Source organism: Miniopterus schreibersii (genome assembly GCF_964146895.1).
Source record: "Miniopterus schreibersii genome assembly, chromosome: 17".
NCBI lineage: Eukaryota > Metazoa > Chordata > Mammalia > Chiroptera > Miniopteridae > Miniopterus > Miniopterus schreibersii.
Window position 1 is genome coordinate 20,906,047 of NC_138117.1, and position 19,474 is coordinate 20,925,520.

General features: G+C 37.7%; 1 protein-coding gene across 2 annotated transcripts in view; it reads left to right on the forward strand.

The window, feature by feature from the left end:
- The window catches only part of CHD7 (chromodomain helicase DNA binding protein 7), a 178,062-nt gene that overhangs the window by 117,188 nt on the left and 41,400 nt on the right, over positions 1–19,474 (forward strand). For both annotated transcript variants that reach the window (XM_081117201.1, XM_081117202.1), the window contains exons 6-13: positions 149–214; positions 6,171–6,226; positions 12,247–12,361; positions 15,553–15,636; positions 17,076–17,213; positions 17,311–17,432; positions 17,793–18,036; positions 19,027–19,203. In XM_081117201.1, coding sequence (XP_080973327.1) covers positions 149–214; positions 6,171–6,226; positions 12,247–12,361; positions 15,553–15,636; positions 17,076–17,213; positions 17,311–17,432; positions 17,793–18,036; positions 19,027–19,203 — 1,002 coding nt within the window. The remainder of the gene's footprint in view (positions 1–148; positions 215–6,170; positions 6,227–12,246; positions 12,362–15,552; positions 15,637–17,075; positions 17,214–17,310; positions 17,433–17,792; positions 18,037–19,026; positions 19,204–19,474) is intronic.

Sequence of the window (19,474 nt, forward strand, 5' to 3'; positions counted from 1 at the left end):
TCCCCACTGCGACTTTGTACCCAGTGTTTTAAAGGATATGAACTTAAAGGGTATGGAGGTAGATGCTAAAAGGGAATGATTTCTTGCTTTTATAGCTTATAACAAAATATTTTCCATTTGGATGGATTCATTCTATTTTGTTTTTTAGGAATCTGTTGATGCAGAAGGTCCAGTGGTAGAAAAAATCATGAGTAGTCGTTCAGTGAAAAAACAGGTAAGCACCATTTGGAGTGATTAAAACCTATAGTGTATGTATGATTTTTAAATTATTTTTGGCTTTATAATTTTCTTTGAAAATTTTACTATTGGAAAATAATACTTCTGGTGATAATGCTAAAAGTGTAAATCTTTGGGATATTCAGCCCCAAATTAAATTAAAATATATCAACCAACCAGTGCTTTATTATACCATTTAGAGTAGGCAAGAAACTCAAAAGTTTCAAATAAATGTGTAGGACTTTCAGGGTTATAGGCTGCCTTTTTCATAAATATTATTCATAAAAATCATAAACATGAATTGCTCTCTCATTACCTTAGGAAGAAGGTTTCTTGCTCTCCCCTGCCTCCCAATACCCCATGGTGGTTTATCATTTTAGGGAATAGGTGTTTTCTCATACTTTTCATATACAATTAAAACATTCACTGATATATTTTGTCAGTGTGAAGGTGACATACAGAACTATTTTCAGTGTAATTTTTGAAGGAAGATAATACGACATTCTTCAAAATTATTAAAAAATTCATGCTGATCTGCAAAAGCGAGTTCTAAGTACCTGTCATTAGTCTGATGACTTTGTTGTTGAGGGACACACACTTTGTGACAGAGAATTTCAGTAACACTGTGTTTTCCTTTACTAACTGAGATTCCTGATTTCATCCCAACCATCTCTCTTCTTGCCCAGTTTGAGGAAATGCTTGATTTAGTTTGAAGAATTGCATAGGCATCCAGGTGCATTTACATATTCCAGCCTATGGTTTTTGGTGCCTCTGGAAAGTGGTCTTCTTTAGATACAGGTGTCAGTCAGTCTTTCAGCTTGAATCATTGTCAAACGCACAGGTCTCTCTTTTTATTTGCGTTCACGGTGGGTAGAAGTACAACCTCATTGTTTTGACACATAAAATCAGTTACTGGTTTTTTTTTTTGAAGTAAAATATATGCAAAGCGTAACTTCCCATTGAAAGGGATAGGTATGGAGGGATTATGGGACTTAAAGTGAGATCCCGGGCTTATCAAATAGGAAACCTTTACCATTCAAATACTACTATCTAGATAAGGGATAGCGAACGTCTGGCCCAATTATTTGGTCTGGCCCTGCCAGGGCAATTGCAGCAGGACTCGAAATTCAATAAATATAGGAGCTTTTCTCACAGCTAATTTTTAAGTTGATAATTTTCTATGGCCCTCGAATGATGTTATAAATATCCAAATGGCCCTTGGCAGAAAAAAGGTTTCCCACCGCTGATCTAGATAGGCTGAAAATGGTATCGCCCCAGCAGTAAACTTCTCTTTACTCTATTGCAATACTCTTTGCTTTTGTATTATTCACATTCAGATTGAGTGTAGAGGGTGTGGAGGGGTATGTGGAGTGGCTGTCTGGTGACTCTTTGAACATGCCAATTTCCTCTCTGATGAATTAAATCTCAACCAAATTTCCCACCTGTTCAAGCAGAAATGAGTACTACTTAACTCATTAGAAAGGTTGTGTTTTTTGTCCTAATGATTCTAGAACTGTTAATTTGTGAATTGTAGATATATGGTAAAAATTTAAATACTTGACACGCTTTAAAGAATAACCCCCTTCACGGAACTGAAGTGACTTGTTTGAGTAAATAGCGTGTGGTGTGGGTGGGATATATTAATTTTCATTCAGTTAAAAGTGCTTCGGCAGGCATACTCAGCAGGTTTGGGGGGTTGAAATTATAATTAGCTCTATTATTCAGAGCTACTTAGACTATGCATTATGTAGGACATTGCTTTTTTCCTTCTGTTTTGCCCACTTGAGGGCTTTCTTTTCTTTTTTTTCTCTTTTTACTTTAAAAAGAGAGGTACCCAGAGTTTAGGAATGAGTATTACCATTTACAGACGACCAGGTTTATCTTATCATAGAAATTTAATATTACTATAATTCTATATGAGGGTGGAGTATTTGTTGACTTGGTGAATTTTAGGATGGAGAAAATTAATGGAAAAATTTCTCTGGAGGGGAAGATAGGCCTTTGAGGTGTGATTAAAATAAAGAGGAGATGTGGAGCTCATTGAATTGCTTGAAAATTACCGGTATTTCATACAGGACAATAATAAAAAAAAACAACCACACACATTAGAAGGTTGTACACATTAGCAGGTACTAACTTTTTAAACTGCTAATGTTCTCGAAATAGTTACGTTAGTGATCAGTTTTAATAACGTTGGAGGAAAGTGTGGCAAATAGAAACAGGGAAATTTGAGATTTTCCTGTGGATTCTAGCTATGCCTGCTGGTCTGTTTCCTGTTACCATGAATAATTGAAGAAGTAGCTCTGAGAAGGTGCCTTTATCTCCCACTGGCAGCGCTATAGAAACTGGCCATGAGCTCTCTGAGCCGACCCTGCTGACACATAGTGGGGACTCAGTTAATGGCTTTCAGAGTCAGCTGACCTCATCACTGTAGCCCGAAGGGATGATCTGTTACAATGGATTCTGCAGACTCCCAGAGCTCCTGGCAACCCCCCCCCCCCCCCCAATTCAGCACCTCCTGTTAAATAGGGGCAGCTCAGGTGTGTATGTTGCCCTAAACCCAAATTAATGTGGGTGAGACCCAGTGCAAGGGGTATATAGTTGATGCTCGAATTTTGAGGGAGATTTAAGAATGGACTTTTGGGTGGCATCAAGGTTAATTCTTTCGTTTTCCACATTCCATCGTCAGGTAGCCCTTTCTGCTTTGAGGAGAACTCAAGCCCTTTCTGTATCAGAAGGTCAGAATTGTTTCAAAAGTCAATTCTGACTATTTCTTAAAATTCTTTATTTTTCTCTGCATGATAATATTTTCTTTCTTGAGAGCTGATTTTAAATTCCAAGGTGCTTGTTTTAATCTTTAGCTGAACTCAGTAGCAAAAACCCCCCAAAAACAGAGTATAAGGAAGGCAAAAGTCTTCATCCCATATGTTCTGATGCCCCTATTTTCTCCGTGCGGAAACCTGTGATTTGGTGTCTCTGATGGAATATGTGGTGGGTTGGCCCAGAAGTAGGAGGGGCTCATACCTTTGTGATACTTTACTGAGGTACTTTCTCATTCTTTTGTGCGTTAGGAGAGTTTTTTTCTTTTTTATGTACTCCAGTGTAGCTTTGTTTCTCCAGGGTGACTGCCTAGTTCACTAATAAGATGCTTAGGAAAGGCCATTCATTCTTCCAGGCTAGGTGGCTGGTTTAGGGTCCAGGTGACTGGAGGAGTCACTTTACTGCCTGATCAGGGTTTCTGGTTCATGTGACAGTGAGACAAGAGTCGCTCAATATGTTTAGAACTGTAATGATCCTATGAGTAATAAGGATTTTGATAGACTAGTTTTGGAGTCTTCTGAAAAGATAAACCCTTTTCTTAAATTATTCTGTTGAACATATAAAATTACTTTAGAGGGCTGTCATATTTAATGGTAACTGTACCAAGGGATAAAGTCCACTGGATTTTGTGTGTGCACAGAAATAGTGTCTTGACTCAGTTATTGATTGTGTATGCCTTTTATAAAGTAGCTTCTGCAAATTAAGGCATTGGGGGTAGGGGTTGGAGCTGTTTTCAGCTGTCACCAGAGGCTGGTCAAACTGACCACCATTTAGAATAATTAAAATAATGCTCCTGAGGGCTTATGAATTTTCACACTCTTGTTAATTGTTTAGCTCTTAGTAATGAGGAAGAGGTCAGCATGGTCATATTTATGTGAAATAAATGTTTCAAAACAGTTCTGTTTCTAGTTCTAAGGGCAAGAAGGTAATTCAGTGTGTAGTCAGTTAAAGCACAGACTTATAATTTGGGACATCCAAAAACAATGGGCCCTAGGGACAATTCTGCACCAGCTCCAAGTGCTACTAAATGAGGCCTTGGAACCTAATTGCTTCTCCAAGACTGCTGTAGGCCTCTTGTTAGGCATCTCCAAAGAAGGTTCCCAGAGGAATAGCTGATCATGACAAGAAAATGGGTATTAACGAGAGTCAGGGACAGACAGTTGATGGTTGTGAGAGTCGGAGCTTTCTGGGAACAGAATTGAGACAGAATGAAAGCAATCTGTTGTTCAAGAGCTGATCCTGTGTGCTTTGGTGCCCATTTGGAAATTGTGGGACGGTGAGACCACTTAGAGTGAGATGGAAAGGAGACAGGACAGGAGGAAAGGTCGGGAAGAGGGGGAATCAGGAAATAGTAGAGCAATGATAAAGCTTGTCTTTCTACCACCTCAAACACACATAATTTTGAAAAACCCTTTCAGAATTGAAAAACATGTAGTTAGTGTCAAAAGAGTAAAAACAGCAGATCAGACATTTGAATTCCATTCTAGGTTTCAATTTCATGATGTGCTCTGAGAAGTGTCAGAAGGTGTAGGCTCACCTGGGCTTTCCATTGTCCCTTGTTGTCTGCTGTCTTGTCTTTGCCTTTCTACCAGAGTCTCCGGTTCTGCACAGAGATAACATACCTTGAGATCACTGCTGGATTGTGGTAGTAGAATGGCGTAATACTGGGGCTAGGAAAAAGTAGGGTGGGTCCTAGGTGGATTGTCACTAGACTTGGCTAGACTACATCTCTAAATTAATTCCAGGTTTATGTTGCTAGCTCTTGAAGGCATGCAGCAGACATTTCATTTTGGACAACTAAAGGTCTGAAACATAGACGGTGTTCTGAATACATTGGTTTAAGGAGCTGTTTTATGGTTATGACCATTTATAGATCCATAGGGCAGCACCAGGTATTAATGGGTTTTGACCACACTCCTGAGTACTATCCTCTTGATGATCTTTAGGCAGGTGGAAAAGCTGTTTTAAATTTAGGTTTAACTGATACATGTGAGAGTTTGGAAGAAAAGTTTCAAGTTCACAATCTCTGGTAATAGTTTGAAGGGATTGAGGGAAACTATAGTCTCTTTGAACAGATCCTGTGTAGCCTGTCATCCAGTTGAAGTCTGCTCCTTTATTCGTCTTCTCTCGTGTTACTACTCGCCTTAATTTCTTTTTGCAGCATTTCTTAGACAGCTTCGCCAAATGTGACCCTCAAGGCAGGTTTGGGTGCTCTTGTGAGAGTGTAAAACCGATTCCTAAACATCTGTAAGTGGTGTTTATATTTACATCCCTGACTTATCTGATCAAATGTTCCAGAAGAAAATTACATATTATGACTTGTTTAATAGCCTAAAACCAAAAGGAAAAACATATTGAAAGAGATGTTTCGAGTGTCACGTGAGTGGTACCTTCTGCATCCACTGCAGTCGGCAGGATGAAGGGAGATGTTACTGATAACGTGACCATGGGACTCTCGATTTGGCTGGCGTTCATCACAACGTTAACCTTACCTCAGTGTAGTATTTGGAGTGTTAATTTTATTTGGCTGCTATGTATGTGAGACATCTTGTCTGAGAGATTTTAATTGTGCCATTGAGTAAAACTAAAACTGAATCGTGATGCACTGAAATTACAGCGTAAGCACAAGGTTCAGTTTTATATGGTTTCTTGTTTAGAGTTATTAACTATATGGAGGAATAAATGTCTTTTAAATATTTTAAAACATTACAAAACCCACAATGTAAAGTTGCCATGAGGCAGCCAAAAATAATACATATGGCATTCAGGAGAGCAGTTGCTAATTGGCTGCTGCCTGAGAAAATGGTACACTTGGCGTCTACTTAACACTGTGGGTTTGGCAGAAAGCCAGATTTGGGGTCAGGTTGTTGTGAATGAAGCTGCATGTGGTTAGGGAGGAGTTAAAATGATTCATGTCTTAGAAGCTGTAGCACGTCGAGCAACGTGCGAGGGCCTGAGTGTGTCGGTCTACAACTCACTGCCGCCCACCAGCTTACGATGTGATCATCTTTACAGGAACCTCCTGTGCTGCTTCTGTCATTCCTGTTTCATGTGCATATGGGAGTAAGTCATTACTTCTGGAATATTCTAGTAGATGGTTTTAAGTATGTGCCTGAAATTTTCTTTTGTTGCAGAAGGAATCTGGAGAGGAGGTAGAAGTTGAGGAATTCTATGTGAAATACAAAAACTTGTAAGTAGATTTTGATTTTTTTTTTTTTTAAATTGGGGAATATATTTTCAAAGTACTAAACAATGGTTTAAAAATATTAGGAAAATAAAAAATAATTGGGAATTTGGAAACTGTGGTATGAATTATTTAGAACTTTGAAGACCATTGCCTAATAACGTTTGATATTTTACGAATTTAATTTTTCTGGAAAATGTGTAATGGGTGGAAAAGTTGACTAACTTTCGTGTATAGCCAAGAAGTTCTTTTTGGAGGGGATAAAAACTCATGCAGTAAGAGGAGAGTGAGTAGCAGTACTTGCCTGTCCCCTGAGAAGGAATTTCCCTCTGTGGGGCTCCCCTTCCTCCCCCGCTCTGTGCGTGGGATGCCAGGCACTGGAGACGAGAACCCCACTGTCAGGCCAGAGCTCTAGAGAATCATGACACCACTCACATGTTGAAATGCAGTGAGCTGTGTTTATCTGTTTTTGTTTCTAATTTTTGTTTAATGAATTTGAATTGTATAACTTTTAAAAAGCTGAATTGAACGTAGGCAGTTTACTAGGACCAAACACACATTTTGATGAGATGGCATCGCTCCAAGGATCAGTAGTCATCCTGCTGAAGACGACTGAGGCCATTTTCTAGCCTAAGCAACAATCGGAGAAGAAAGACACAAATACTCAATGATAACAGAAACATTAAATTTGCTACAAACATTTTAAGGGAAGGAACTCAAGTACCATGTTGATAAATTCTAGGATTTAAAGAGAGGCTTTTTGGTGTTACTGTCAAGACAGCGTAAGAAAACTCACCCTACCCTAGATCATGAACGTGCCAGGCCTCGTGCCTCCTGTCATTCTCTGCTGTTGCACTTGGCATTGTGGTAATGAGCTGGTGCACTTCTGAAGTTCTGTGAGCAAAACCTTTTACCAAGTAAGATAAGGAAGTCTCTTACCAGTGTTACTGCAAGAGTTCTAGGAAATAACAGAGTCTGGCAATAAAACATGCTCGGTAAACATTAGATGTCGTCATCGTTGGATACTCAGAGCATGATGAGTTTACAAAGTGATGGAAATTATGAGTATGACATGATTTTATACAGTCATATTGAGAAAGTGGTAGGGGGTAGGTAAGGAGGAGATAATGAATTAAGCCCGAGAGGGAGAGTGAACTCTCTGTACATTTATCAGATTAAACTCAGAGCAAATATGTGTAAGTATCGATTGCCATAAAAGGACACTAAATAGGCATCTACCAAATCAGTGTGGGGCAGTGGGAACTGGGGTGTTGGACTCATAGGAAACATCTAATCTGGCCTGTACGCAACCCCAGAGGAGGTCACAGTATTTTTGACCAGGGACCACTGCCAGGCCAGGGGAGACCAGCCATCCTTAGCCAGTCGTATGAGAGGAGGCGCAAAGGTGGTTCTAAAACATAGTTTCCTACTGGACATTATTGAGATCTAAAGGAGATTAAAATTTCCATAAGATCAACAGTTTCTGTGAACCTTTTACTTTGACATAATTTCAGATTTACAGGAAAAATGCAAAAATAATACAAAGAATTTTTCTTTTTATAATTAAAAAGTATCTTGTAGAAAGATACTTTGAGATTATTAAATATGATAATGGCTGCTAAGTGGCAACTTACTAATGTCATCACCCCTTCTAAATTTGTTAGTTGGGTTTCAACTATAAGGAGGAACTTTACCTTTCTACCCATTTGTTTATTTACAGCAGTGTAGACTTGTGGCATTTTACTTTATCGCAACAGGTCATAACTCTCTATTATCATATCATTATTTACTTTGCTCACAATATCCCAGATTTGGCCATGGGGAGCCCCTTCCAGCTGGCTTGTCCTGTCCTCTTTGAGCTCTTGCTTGCTTTCCTGGTACAGGAGGATACTCCAGACTCACCTTGTAGCTTTCCTACGTGTGCTCATTGCTGGGGAGTCATTTCTGGGCTCTCTCAGCGGATAGGTCTAGGAGGGGTGTGCTTATGTCCGTGTACACTTATGTGCATGGACATGTGTATGTATATATGATGTACATACACACACGTTACACACACACATGTTAATTACATAGACACACACCTCTGCCTGCCTACCAAACTAACAACGGTGAGAAACAGTGCCTTTGTATTGATAACTTCCAAATGTATTTCAGTGCCACAGGGTTCCTTCTGTCCTTTCCGCTGCTGATATTAATAACTCCCTTCTTTGACCACAAGAAACTTGGCTCTTACTCTCCACAGTGTACTTGCTTACTCGTCAGTCCTAGAATATACAGGAAGTGGTTTCCGAATTACTAGATCATATTTCTGTGAAAAAGAAGCCTACCAACGACTTCATTTGGTCCTTGTTTAGAGTTTTTTCGATTTAGCCGGAGAGTATAGAGGCTAAATACTTTGTCCAAAATTTCCTTGGGTTAGTTTTTTTTCTCCTCTTGCCCCCTTTCAGTGTGGTTGTTACTGATTTGATACTTATTTTGGTTCATTAGTTTCTATTTGTATTTATCTTCCATTTTAGCTCCCTGCCCCCCATCCTCATTGACACGTGCAATTCAAGTTCATGAATATTCACTGGTTCAAAAGTCAGAATTGTACACAAAAGGATACTCAAAAAAGTGTTATCCTTCCTTTCCACCCCATTCTTATTAATTCCAGATTTATCCTTTCCAAAATTTTGCCATGAACGTGCATATATATGCACACATATTATGTGTGTCACACATATGAAATACAACACTGTATCTTACTTTCCCTCTCTTCTTGCACACAAATGAATAGCATATTAGCAGTACACATTTGCACTTTGCTGTTTTCACAAGATTATATTCTGGAAAACACTGGGCACCATTTCATGAGGTCTTCCTCACTCTTTGTTACAGCGGCACAGTACTCCATTGCAGGGCTGCATCATAGCGTATTCAGCCAGTCCCCTATGTAAGTGGCTTCGTGGAGCTTACAGTTACAGATAACGCTGTAGTGTATATTCCCATGCCTGTATATTTTCAAATTGTTGGAGGCATAGCTTTGGGGCAAGTTCCTAGAAGTGGGATTGCAAGCTCAGAGGCCGAAGGTGTATGAAGTTCTGTTATTGTCACATTTCCTCCCATAGGCTTGTGTCAGTTTGCTTTCCAATCCAGTGTATGAGAGCACCTGTTTTCCCACAGTCCTTCCAACATAGTATATAGTTTACTTTATACTTTTTGTGAGAAATTGTATTTCAGTGTAGTTCCAGTTAGTGTTTTCTTTTATTATGAATGAAGTAGAACGTATTTTCATAAGTTTAATGCCATTTTATATCTTATTTTGTCAGTTGCTTGTTTATGTCTTTTGCCCATTTTTCTATTGTGCTTTCCTCAACTTTTAAGAGTTCTTTATGTGGGATATTAGTCCCTTGTCTGTGTTATCTATTGTAACTTCCTCTCCTCCCCCACCCATTTCAATTGTCTTTTTACTTTATTTTATATATATATATACACACACACACACACACACACATATATATATGTATGTATATATACATTTATGTCGTTATATTTATTAATCTTTTCTCTTCTGGTTTTTGAGTCATAGTTAGAAAGCATTTCTCTGCATTCGGGTTAGAGAGGAATTGTTGTGTTTTCCTCTAGGGCTTGCATGGTTTCATTGTCCATGTTTAGGTGCCTCACCCACTTGGTGTTTATTCTTATGTGTGGCGTAAAACATGGCTCTAATTTTATTCTTTTCCAAGTATTGTTGTTCTAGCAGCACTATTAAAAAGTCTATCTTTGCCCCGCCTATTTGAGATGCAACCTTTATTGTGTACTAAAGTTACATATTTATTTGGATCTGGATCTGTGCTGTAGTCTAATCCTTTGTCTATTCATAAGCTTGTGGCACACTGTTTTCCTTATAGAGGCTTTACGTTGTGTTTTAATGTCTGCTATGTCTAGGTTTCTCCTGAGAGCATTTCCTTTTCAATGTTTTCTTGGATATTTTTGCATGTTTATTTTTATATATAAATTCAGCATTAAATTGTCTAGCTCCATAGAAATGCTTATTTACATTTTTATTTACATTGTGTTAAATTTGCAACTTTATAATGTTGAATCATGCTGTCTAAAAACAAGGATATCTTTCCAGTTGGTTCAACTCTATTTTTGTGTCTGTTAGGAGAGTTTTAAACATTTCCTTATATTAAGTTTCACACATTTCTTATTAAACTTTATTGCTAAGTATTTTATCTTTGTTAATATTGTAAAAGAGGTTTTCTCTAACGTGACATCTTCTCACTGGTCATTGTTTGTGTGAATGGAGGCTGTTGACTTAATTTTATACCCTGCTACATTACTGGAATTATTTTATTTTTTGAATTACTTTTCTAATTGATTCTCCTGGGTTTTCCAGTTATGCAATTATATCATCTGCCAATAGAGATAGTTTTACTTCTTATTTTCCAGTTATTGCTCCTGTTTTCTCTCATCTAATGGCATTGGCTAGTGCCTCGACTCTGATATTGAATAGTAGTGGGGAGAGTGCGCATCCTTACCTTGCTTCTGATCTTGGTGAAAAGCCTGTGGTTTTTCTCCGTTTAGTAAAGCAGAGTCCCTGACCAAAAATTTCAGCCCAGTTTGTGAGAGAGAGAAGCCTCTGTCCACCTCCTGCTCACACTGATCGTGCTTCCAAGGCCTGCACCTCGCAGCCAGGACAAGAGTACTGACTGTACAGACCCCTCTCTACCCAGTAACTGGAGACTAGACTAGGTTATTCTATTTGCTTCTGGTTCTAGCAGTACTGAGTACTGTTTATTGAAAATTTGGGAAATACGGGTTGAAAGTAGAAAAGAAAATACCTGCAGTCTTACCACCCCAAAATGATCATTATTAACATTTTGATGTATTTTCATCTAGTCTTTTTTCTCTATGAATATGTGTGGACAGGGTTTATATCAATTCATATCTATATAAGGCGTATGTGTATTTAAAGTCCTATCTCCCTCAGTCAACTGTGGGACTAAATCAGTCCTCTCTTTGAAGATGCATGTTAAACATTAGGTAAACGTAAATGACACGATACTTAATATCATAAGCGTTTCCGTATCATTAGTCATTTTTGAAAGATTTTATAATGGCTGCACAATTTCTAAGAGTAGTACCTTGATTTTGAAAGAGGTATATATTCAAGCACCTCATTCCTTTTTAACGTCATCACTAGTAAGAGAAATAAGAGACACTTGAGGCCGTCAGGGTAGGGAGAGAAAGGTAGTACTAAAGAATGTTGAAATACCACACAAAATAATGTCGGGGGCACCATAAGACATTAAGTATATACCTGTGAGTCTTGGGGAAGAAAGAGGGAGGGTGGAGAGGACTGAAGCTTAAGGTTAGAGAAGACACACCATGTGCTCAGAGCAGGCTGGCGGTGAATCTGAAAGGGAGGGGACTTGCCCGTTGCAAGAACAGGTACACATTAGAGACGGAGAATGCACAAGGGAACCAGGGGCATCATTTCAGAGCTGGAAGGACTGGGCTGGGAGGGCAGGCACTGATTAGGAACCGTGGGGGGGCATGGGTGTTCAGAAAGTGGGCGGGGTGGGCCTTTCTCTTGGATTGCTCTAGAAGGTTTACCTTTGCTATTTCAAGTTTGAATTTTTAGCTTGATAAAAACCTTTTATTTCTCAATTAGTTGTAAAAGGCTCAAAACATAAATTCATAATTAAGGCCACCCTCTAGTTTTAATTGCTTTGTATTGAAGTGTAATCCATTCATTTATGAAAACAGCTTGTTATTGGATCTTTTATTTTATGGGAAGTGGATAAGAGAGCTGGAGGCTCAGACAGAAGGCAAATTTTAGGCACTGTTTTATTGATTTTCTTATTCTCAAACATTAGTAATTATGTTGAATGTTGCTCAGCAGCCTCTATGAGTAATTAAACAGGTTATTTTGCTAATTATCCGTTTACTTGATTTGGGGGGAACAATAAAAAGATATATAATAAAAGATTAATTGTTTTTGACATGTTTCAAGTATATTATTATTTATTTTTTTTTAGCTCTTATCTTCATTGTCAGTGGGCATCTGTAGAAGATCTGGAAAAAGATAAGAGAATTCAGCAAAAGATTAAGCGATTTAAGGCAAAGCAGGGCCAGAACAAGTTCCTTTCAGAGGTATGAAATACGTGGTTAATTTTTTTAAAGTATTTACTTTATTAAAATGTTCTGAATTTTGAATTTTAGTTCAGTAATTTATTTAGAAAAACTAGTTTGCCTCCTTCGGTGCTGTTACTTGCATATTGGTAACTGGTTATTGCTAAAAACATTTGTAAACAGGAAATTTCTCATTTTTCCTGTTGCTTAGTCTAGAAGATACTGGTTCTTACGGTATTATGTGGAAATATGATGGTATGATTACAGTCTTGTCGTGAAAGTACAGTTAGTAGATGGTGAAAACGTAAGTAGACAAAAGTTGTGTTAAGATTTAGCAGGTTAAAACTGCTACAGTAAGTATTAAATACAAGTTCTAGGAAATGCAAGTTTATTTCTCTTGGGGAAATACGAGGCAAGTTTCTGTTGTTAAAGTCAGTGCCTCATTACAAGGAGTTCACTAAATTAACGATGTGCTGTGGTACAGAAGTTGGGGTAATGTCTGTGCCTGTCTCCCTTTATCTTAGTTTATCAATTACGATGAAAAGGTAACCATACCTAGGGCAGGGAAGAAAAATCTGCATTTTTAAGAAGTGCCAAGCTCCCCTTTTTCCCCCTCAGATAGTTAACTATGTTTAAAAAAGTGCTTTCACACACAGCTTACTGGGGGCTCTGGACTATTGCTCACCAGTTTGGTTTCACTTAGAGCCTCCAGTAGATAAAAGAGAAACCTTCACACTGAAAGATTAAAGTTGCTGATTTATTAGTTTTCTTCTCCATAAAGAAGTTAACAGAATGTAAAATGTAAAGAAGTGTGAAATGTGATGCAAAATAATACCTGTTTAACAGCCTGCTTTACACCCCCACCTCTTTTTTAGAGATAGGGGCAGGGATAGAAGAGTGTTCAGTACTTTTATGTCATAAAATCCTTATAATCTCAGGTGACAGGTCTGTGTTCCCCTGGAATCTGATTTCCATGCGTATCTTACATGATTTACAGGCAGATTGTAAAGTTTGTATTAGATGGGGGGTCAGGCGGTGGTTGTTTTACTGGACATATGTCTGTATCACCACTTCTGTTATTCTGAGTATTAAGCTTCTTTGCAGTGCAGCAGTTAGCACTGCGGGGAAGGGAGGTGTGCGGATGTGACTCACTCCTTACATCTTGGAGAATATTTAGGTGATTATTTGAAAGGGCAGTTTCTAAGAAAATAATGGGAAGTTCTATTTTTCATGCCCTTCTTAATGAAACTAAGGTTAAATGTCTGTGACATTGGACAGGTTGAAATAATTTAGCTTCCCTTTCAGAAAGGGACATGTATGTGCTGCTGACCTTTTCTATGGATTAGTGGCACAGAACAGGAAAGCGTGCCCTGGTAACTTACCCCCCGCAGCCTTGGATCCTGGTTCTGTTTATTAAATTTATTTGGACTGCGTTTGCTGGAGTCAGATGCGCTTTAGGGACTTGTGCCTGGCCCTGGCTCTGTAGCCTGTCTGTGTGGGTCTGTCTTTGTGAATCACCTGCACCAAGGTTGTCTTGCTGGTAACTTCTCCACTAGAGTCTGAAGTTTTGACTTTGAATGGAAGTCTGAAAAGAGAATCTGAGGGTTAGCAGAAAAGGGTAAAGAGATTCCTTTCCTCTTTCTCTTACACACACACACACACACACACACACACACACACACACACACACCCCTATTTGTCCATATCTCGTAGATGGTCCTGGACTTAGGTGTTCCATGTGAAGTTATGGCTACTTTTGTATTCTTCGTTTCACCTTATGCTTCCTTATAAGTCCGCCGCAACTAAAATCTCTATTCAGAGAGATTATTGAGACTGGCAAAGGCATCACATGTGTGATGGCATGCATAGATTACTCGCGCAAAGGATAGAAATGTTTAGGAGTAAAGTTAAGGATTTACTGCATTCAGCAATGTCAGCTTCTGTTTAAGAATCAGTTGTCTTAAGGAGCATTTGTCATCAGAACTAGTTTATAGAAAGTTTTAGTGTTTAGGCTGTCTGTGAATTATACATACATACTGTGTGCCTAAATCTAGACTCTTTTGACAGAGCCAGTGCATTAATATATTAACATTTTAAATTAACTGAACATTTCAATGAATTTTTTGCCTCACTAATCAACTCTATGTAAAAGCCCGAGGCAGTTGAAACACATTTTTGTAGTTTTGATTTTTGTTTCATAGTTCACAGTTCAGAGCATTCAAACCTGTCTTTTAATGGGAACAGTAGCCCAGAGGATGTATCGTGTTATCGTTGCACCAACTGTGATCCAGCACCTTATCCTTTCAATCTGTAGTTCAGGGGATACAAACGGTGCCTAAGTGACTTCTCATATGTCCTTGCAAAGCACTTTAATGCAGTTATATTACTCGTAAATTAATTGGTAGGAATACAATAATATGTCTTCTGTTTTTCAACTTACCTGACTCTGGCTTAGTCCATAACTTCCCTTTGAGTCATAGTCTGCTTTTTTTTATATGTGGAACTTTGCAAGCAAGCAGTATTACTTCCTTTTGTAAAAATTGTTAATATGTTGGCTAAATGACCTAGTTATTTAAGCCTTATTTCTTTATCCCTAATACTTTTAACTAACTGCTCTATATTCTATACAAGTAAATCATTAGAACCTTTAATGACAAGACTGTATTCAAATGTGGTACTGATATTGATTGGCAAAGGCAATCAAACATCATAAACTCTGTTCACACTAAAATATGAAATTCACTGGTTTCAGTGTTTTTAGCTTTTGAGTAATGTTCTATAAATGATGCTGTAAGGCAGCAGACAACTTCAGGAGTTAGACGATTCCAATAACACTTACTGTGTATGGCTCTGGTTCTTTATTGCAAGCTGTAGTTTCAAGAATGCGAAATGCATTGCATGCCATAAGCCTTTTGGATTGCTCATTAGTGAATTGTAATTTCACACTTCATTTAAAATATTCTTAAACATTCTCTCACAGTAAAAAGGTTTCACACAGTAATTAAAAGGCCCAGTTAACAAAGTCTGAGAAGTCTGATTTCCTCATGGGGGATGATTTTGCTAAATTGTAGCATTTCAATTAATATACAAGAATTTGCCAAATATAAATTTTGTGTTGCTGTGACCCAAAATATTACTGCCAGATAAAAACTGAAATAGTGTTTACTCTTAGGAATTGCATAAACATTTTAACTTGTTTTCCTTTGATGCAGATTGAAGATGAGCTTTTTAATCCAGATTATGTGGAGGTTGACCGGATAATGGACTTTGCACGTAGCACAGATGACCGGGGAGAGGTAACAGAAGATCATTTGTATTCAGGGGCGGAGACTCAGACAGCTTATGTGTGTTTACAGAGAATGATCGTGGAAACCCTAGATCTGGCCCTGGTCAGAGCCTTGGATCATGGCACACTTGTTCTAAATTTAACTGAAATTAATTGACTTAATGTTGGTGTTATGACTTAATAATAGTGCTAAATGTGTTTATGTTTAGTCTGCGAGCTTTTTAAAAAATCAATTTTCAATAAGAAACAAATACATTGACATTTTGCACAATTCCAGGATATGATCAATAAAAAGAATTCAATACATTTTGTTATACATCTGTTATGTAGTCCAAGTTTTCCTTATGTAATTACGAGTGCTGTTGTAAAAGAATGGAGTTTAATGTTATTTAACATTGGACATCCTTAATGAAGTTGAAGAACTGCATTTAATGTGGTGCATAGAGGATATTATAAAGTGAAGACTGTGTTTGTAACATGATTTTTGACTTTTTAATTTTTGTTTGGTTTTACTTTAAAAAAATCTGTTTCATAGCATATTTACATAGTACAGCCAATGGTTTTTAACATCACAATCAGGTCAGTGTACCTTGGTCCTGAAATGAAGGTCAACAGAACCAAGTATTTTCTAAAAGAAAAGACAAAGGAAATTCTGTTGATCTGTACTACACAAAATATTTTGCTCCCCAATCTTCTAGAGCTCAAACACATTTTTTTTTTTTTTTTAAGATTTTAAATTACAATTTAGAGAGGAAGGCAGGGAGAGATAGAGAGAGAAATTAAAACATACATCAGTGTGAGAGCAAAACATCAGTGAGCTGCCTCCTGCATGCCCCGGCCGGGGATCGGCCGGGGATCAAGCCAACAACCTTTTGGTGCACAGCAGGATGCCAACCAACTGAGCCACACCAGCCAGGACTCAAACACATTATTTTAAAGTGATTGGATACAAACAGTACTTTTCTCTTTAAGAAAAAGGCAGAGATCCTTATAAATTCAAGCCAGTTTCTTCTTCTTTAAGAAGCTAACCAATTATGTGTGTGTGTGTGTGTGTGTGTGTGTGTGTGTGTGTGTGTGTGTATATATATATATATATATATATATATATAAATACACTAAGATAATTTACCATATACATCTGTGATTTGCACAGGCTCAAATGCAGCTGTTATTTACTAGACATTTCTTTATACTTCTTGGCTTTTGAACATTACTTACCAGTGACTTAGATAAAAATTAATTTGTTCTGATACTACTACTCAATAAGACAATTTCCGGTTTAGACTTGAGACTCTATAACTAAAGAGTACTTTTAACACTTCTGCCCACTCAGTCTTACTGTTTCTTGGGTGGTGTCTATTGATAAATGAAGTGGAGCACGTTTTTTCTTTTATGCATATAGTTTTTGGTCAAATGAATCCAATTCTGATTTCCCTAACCCTGCCCCAGCCCGTGACTCACTACCTGGTGAAGTGGTGCTCCCTGCCTTACGAAGACAGCACTTGGGAGCTAAGGCAGGACATCGACCAAGCAAAGATCGAAGAGTTTGAGAAACTAATGTCCAGGGAGCCGGAAACGGAGCGCGTGGTGAGGATTGGCTAAGGGGTAGGGGATTTCATTTGAAAACGGCACTGTGGTGTGGTCTTTGAGAAACCGCTAATGGGATTTACTTTATTTGAAACAGGAGCGACCTCCTGCTGAGGATTGGAAGAAATCGGAGAGTTCCAGGGAGTATAAAAACAATAACAAACTCAGGGAATACCAGTTGGAGGGAGTAAACTGGCTACTTTTCAATTGGTACAACATGTATGTAAAACAAGTTTCCTTCACTTTTCAAAAGGCCTATGGTTTTTTCTTTGTAGTTATTGAAAATAGTATTCAAATATAACTTAACATTTTAACTCTCTAAGAAGATTATAAAAAAACAGCAAATGTTGGAATTATGCTTATTACTTATTCAACAGATAATACAGAGATTGATAAAAGTATGTAAAAATGTATGTTATTTCTTGGAATATTTTGTTTGAAAATGTGTTATTTTACTGAATCTAAGAAAAACATCTAAGATAGGCATTCGTGAGTATAGTAATGCATGTTTTGTAAAAAGAAAGCAGTAACTAACATCTGTACTCATTAAACTTCCCTTGTTCTATTTCTGTCCCAAAGGCGAAACTGCATTTTAGCAGATGAAATGGGTTTGGGAAAAACTATCCAGTCCATTACGTTTCTCTATGAGATATATTTGAAAGGAATCCATGGCCCTTTTTTAGTAATTGCTCCATTGTCCACAATCCCCAACTGGGAAAGGGAATTCCGGACCTGGACAGAGTTGAACGTGGTTGTGTATCATGGGAGTCAAGCTAGTCGTCGGACCATTCAGTTGTATGAAATGTACTTCAAAGATCCCCAGGTAAGACCTCACGGGTGGTTTTCCCTGTGCTCAGTATGTGCATTTTAAGGTGTTGGGATTTTAAAATGGTCTCAGCGATTTGGGGGAAAGGTCTAGATTTTGCAAAACTAAGAAATTTGCTTTAGGTGTCTTACCTAACTTATGACTTGTTATATGTCTACGTGTTATGATTACAGCTTTTTATTTTTATAGTTTTGGTCATTCTGATTATTAGATTAAAAACAAATTTTTTACCTTGAATGATCACTGAAAATCATTTAATGTGTCGATTTGCTTATTGGCTTTCTTTTGCAATTCTGAGAGAAAGCTAAACAAAAAAAATGGTGGTATTAAATGTGACTAGAAAGAATATTTTATTATATTAGTGCTAGAAATGAAAAATGCTAGGCATGTAATATTGAGTGACACATTGAGTGAAATGCATCCAAAGGGAAGAGTTTATACTTTGGCTCTTAGTAGCAATTACTGTGAATTCTTACTTATTCTAGTTACCTGTATGCAATTATTCTTTGATATTAAAATTATAAATGACCTGATGAAGAAGAGAGACTAGTATGTGCTAAATTAGTTTTAAGCTATAGGTAGTACATGGAAGTTCTATAACTGGAAATAGGACAGAGTTTTGTTTGCTTTAAGTGTAAACATCTGTCCTGTAACTAATTAAAGGAGGAAAATATTGAAATCTGAATTTTGTATTTATCTTTAAGTTTGGGAAATTATTATTATAAGTACTATCCTAAGTGAATGTTTTTTATTTTACCACTTTAAAAATAAAAAATATATCGCAAAAGTAAGAAAAGGTAAAAAGTTTTAAAAAGGAAAGATTTTTAAAGCCTTGTTATACCATAACAGCTTAAAACCTCCAAAATGTGTCACCTAAAATAAAGATGTCCCCAGAGAGATAAATCCATATGTCTTACACTCTTGTTCATCCTCGAAGTTGTTAGTAATCTGTAGTGCTAAGTTAATAATTCAGAGTTGTTCTTGTAGGGTCGAGTGATAAAGGGGTCCTATAAGTTTCATGCCATCATCACTACCTTTGAGATGATTTTGACGGATTGCCCCGAGCTGCGGAATATTCCATGGCGCTGTGTAGTCATTGATGAAGCCCACCGGCTGAAGAACAGGAACTGCAAGCTGTTGGAGGGACTGAAGATGATGGACTTGGTCAGTGATCATTTGGTGATTCCATTGAACCCAAGTAGAATTGTTACTGGCTCAACATTCCTGCCACTCTGAATTTGATGCCTGTGAAGGGTGTTTGCAAAGTCTGTCAAATATTGTGATATATCTTCCTAAGCTTTTAGTTACTCAAAAGTGGCTGCTGTCTGCCCGATTCTTCCGTCGTTAACTGGTATTTCTGCACGGTTGTGTCACAGCGGAATATAGTCATGATATTTTCACTAAAATGAGTTTCAAGTATTTGCTTTCCCTTGTT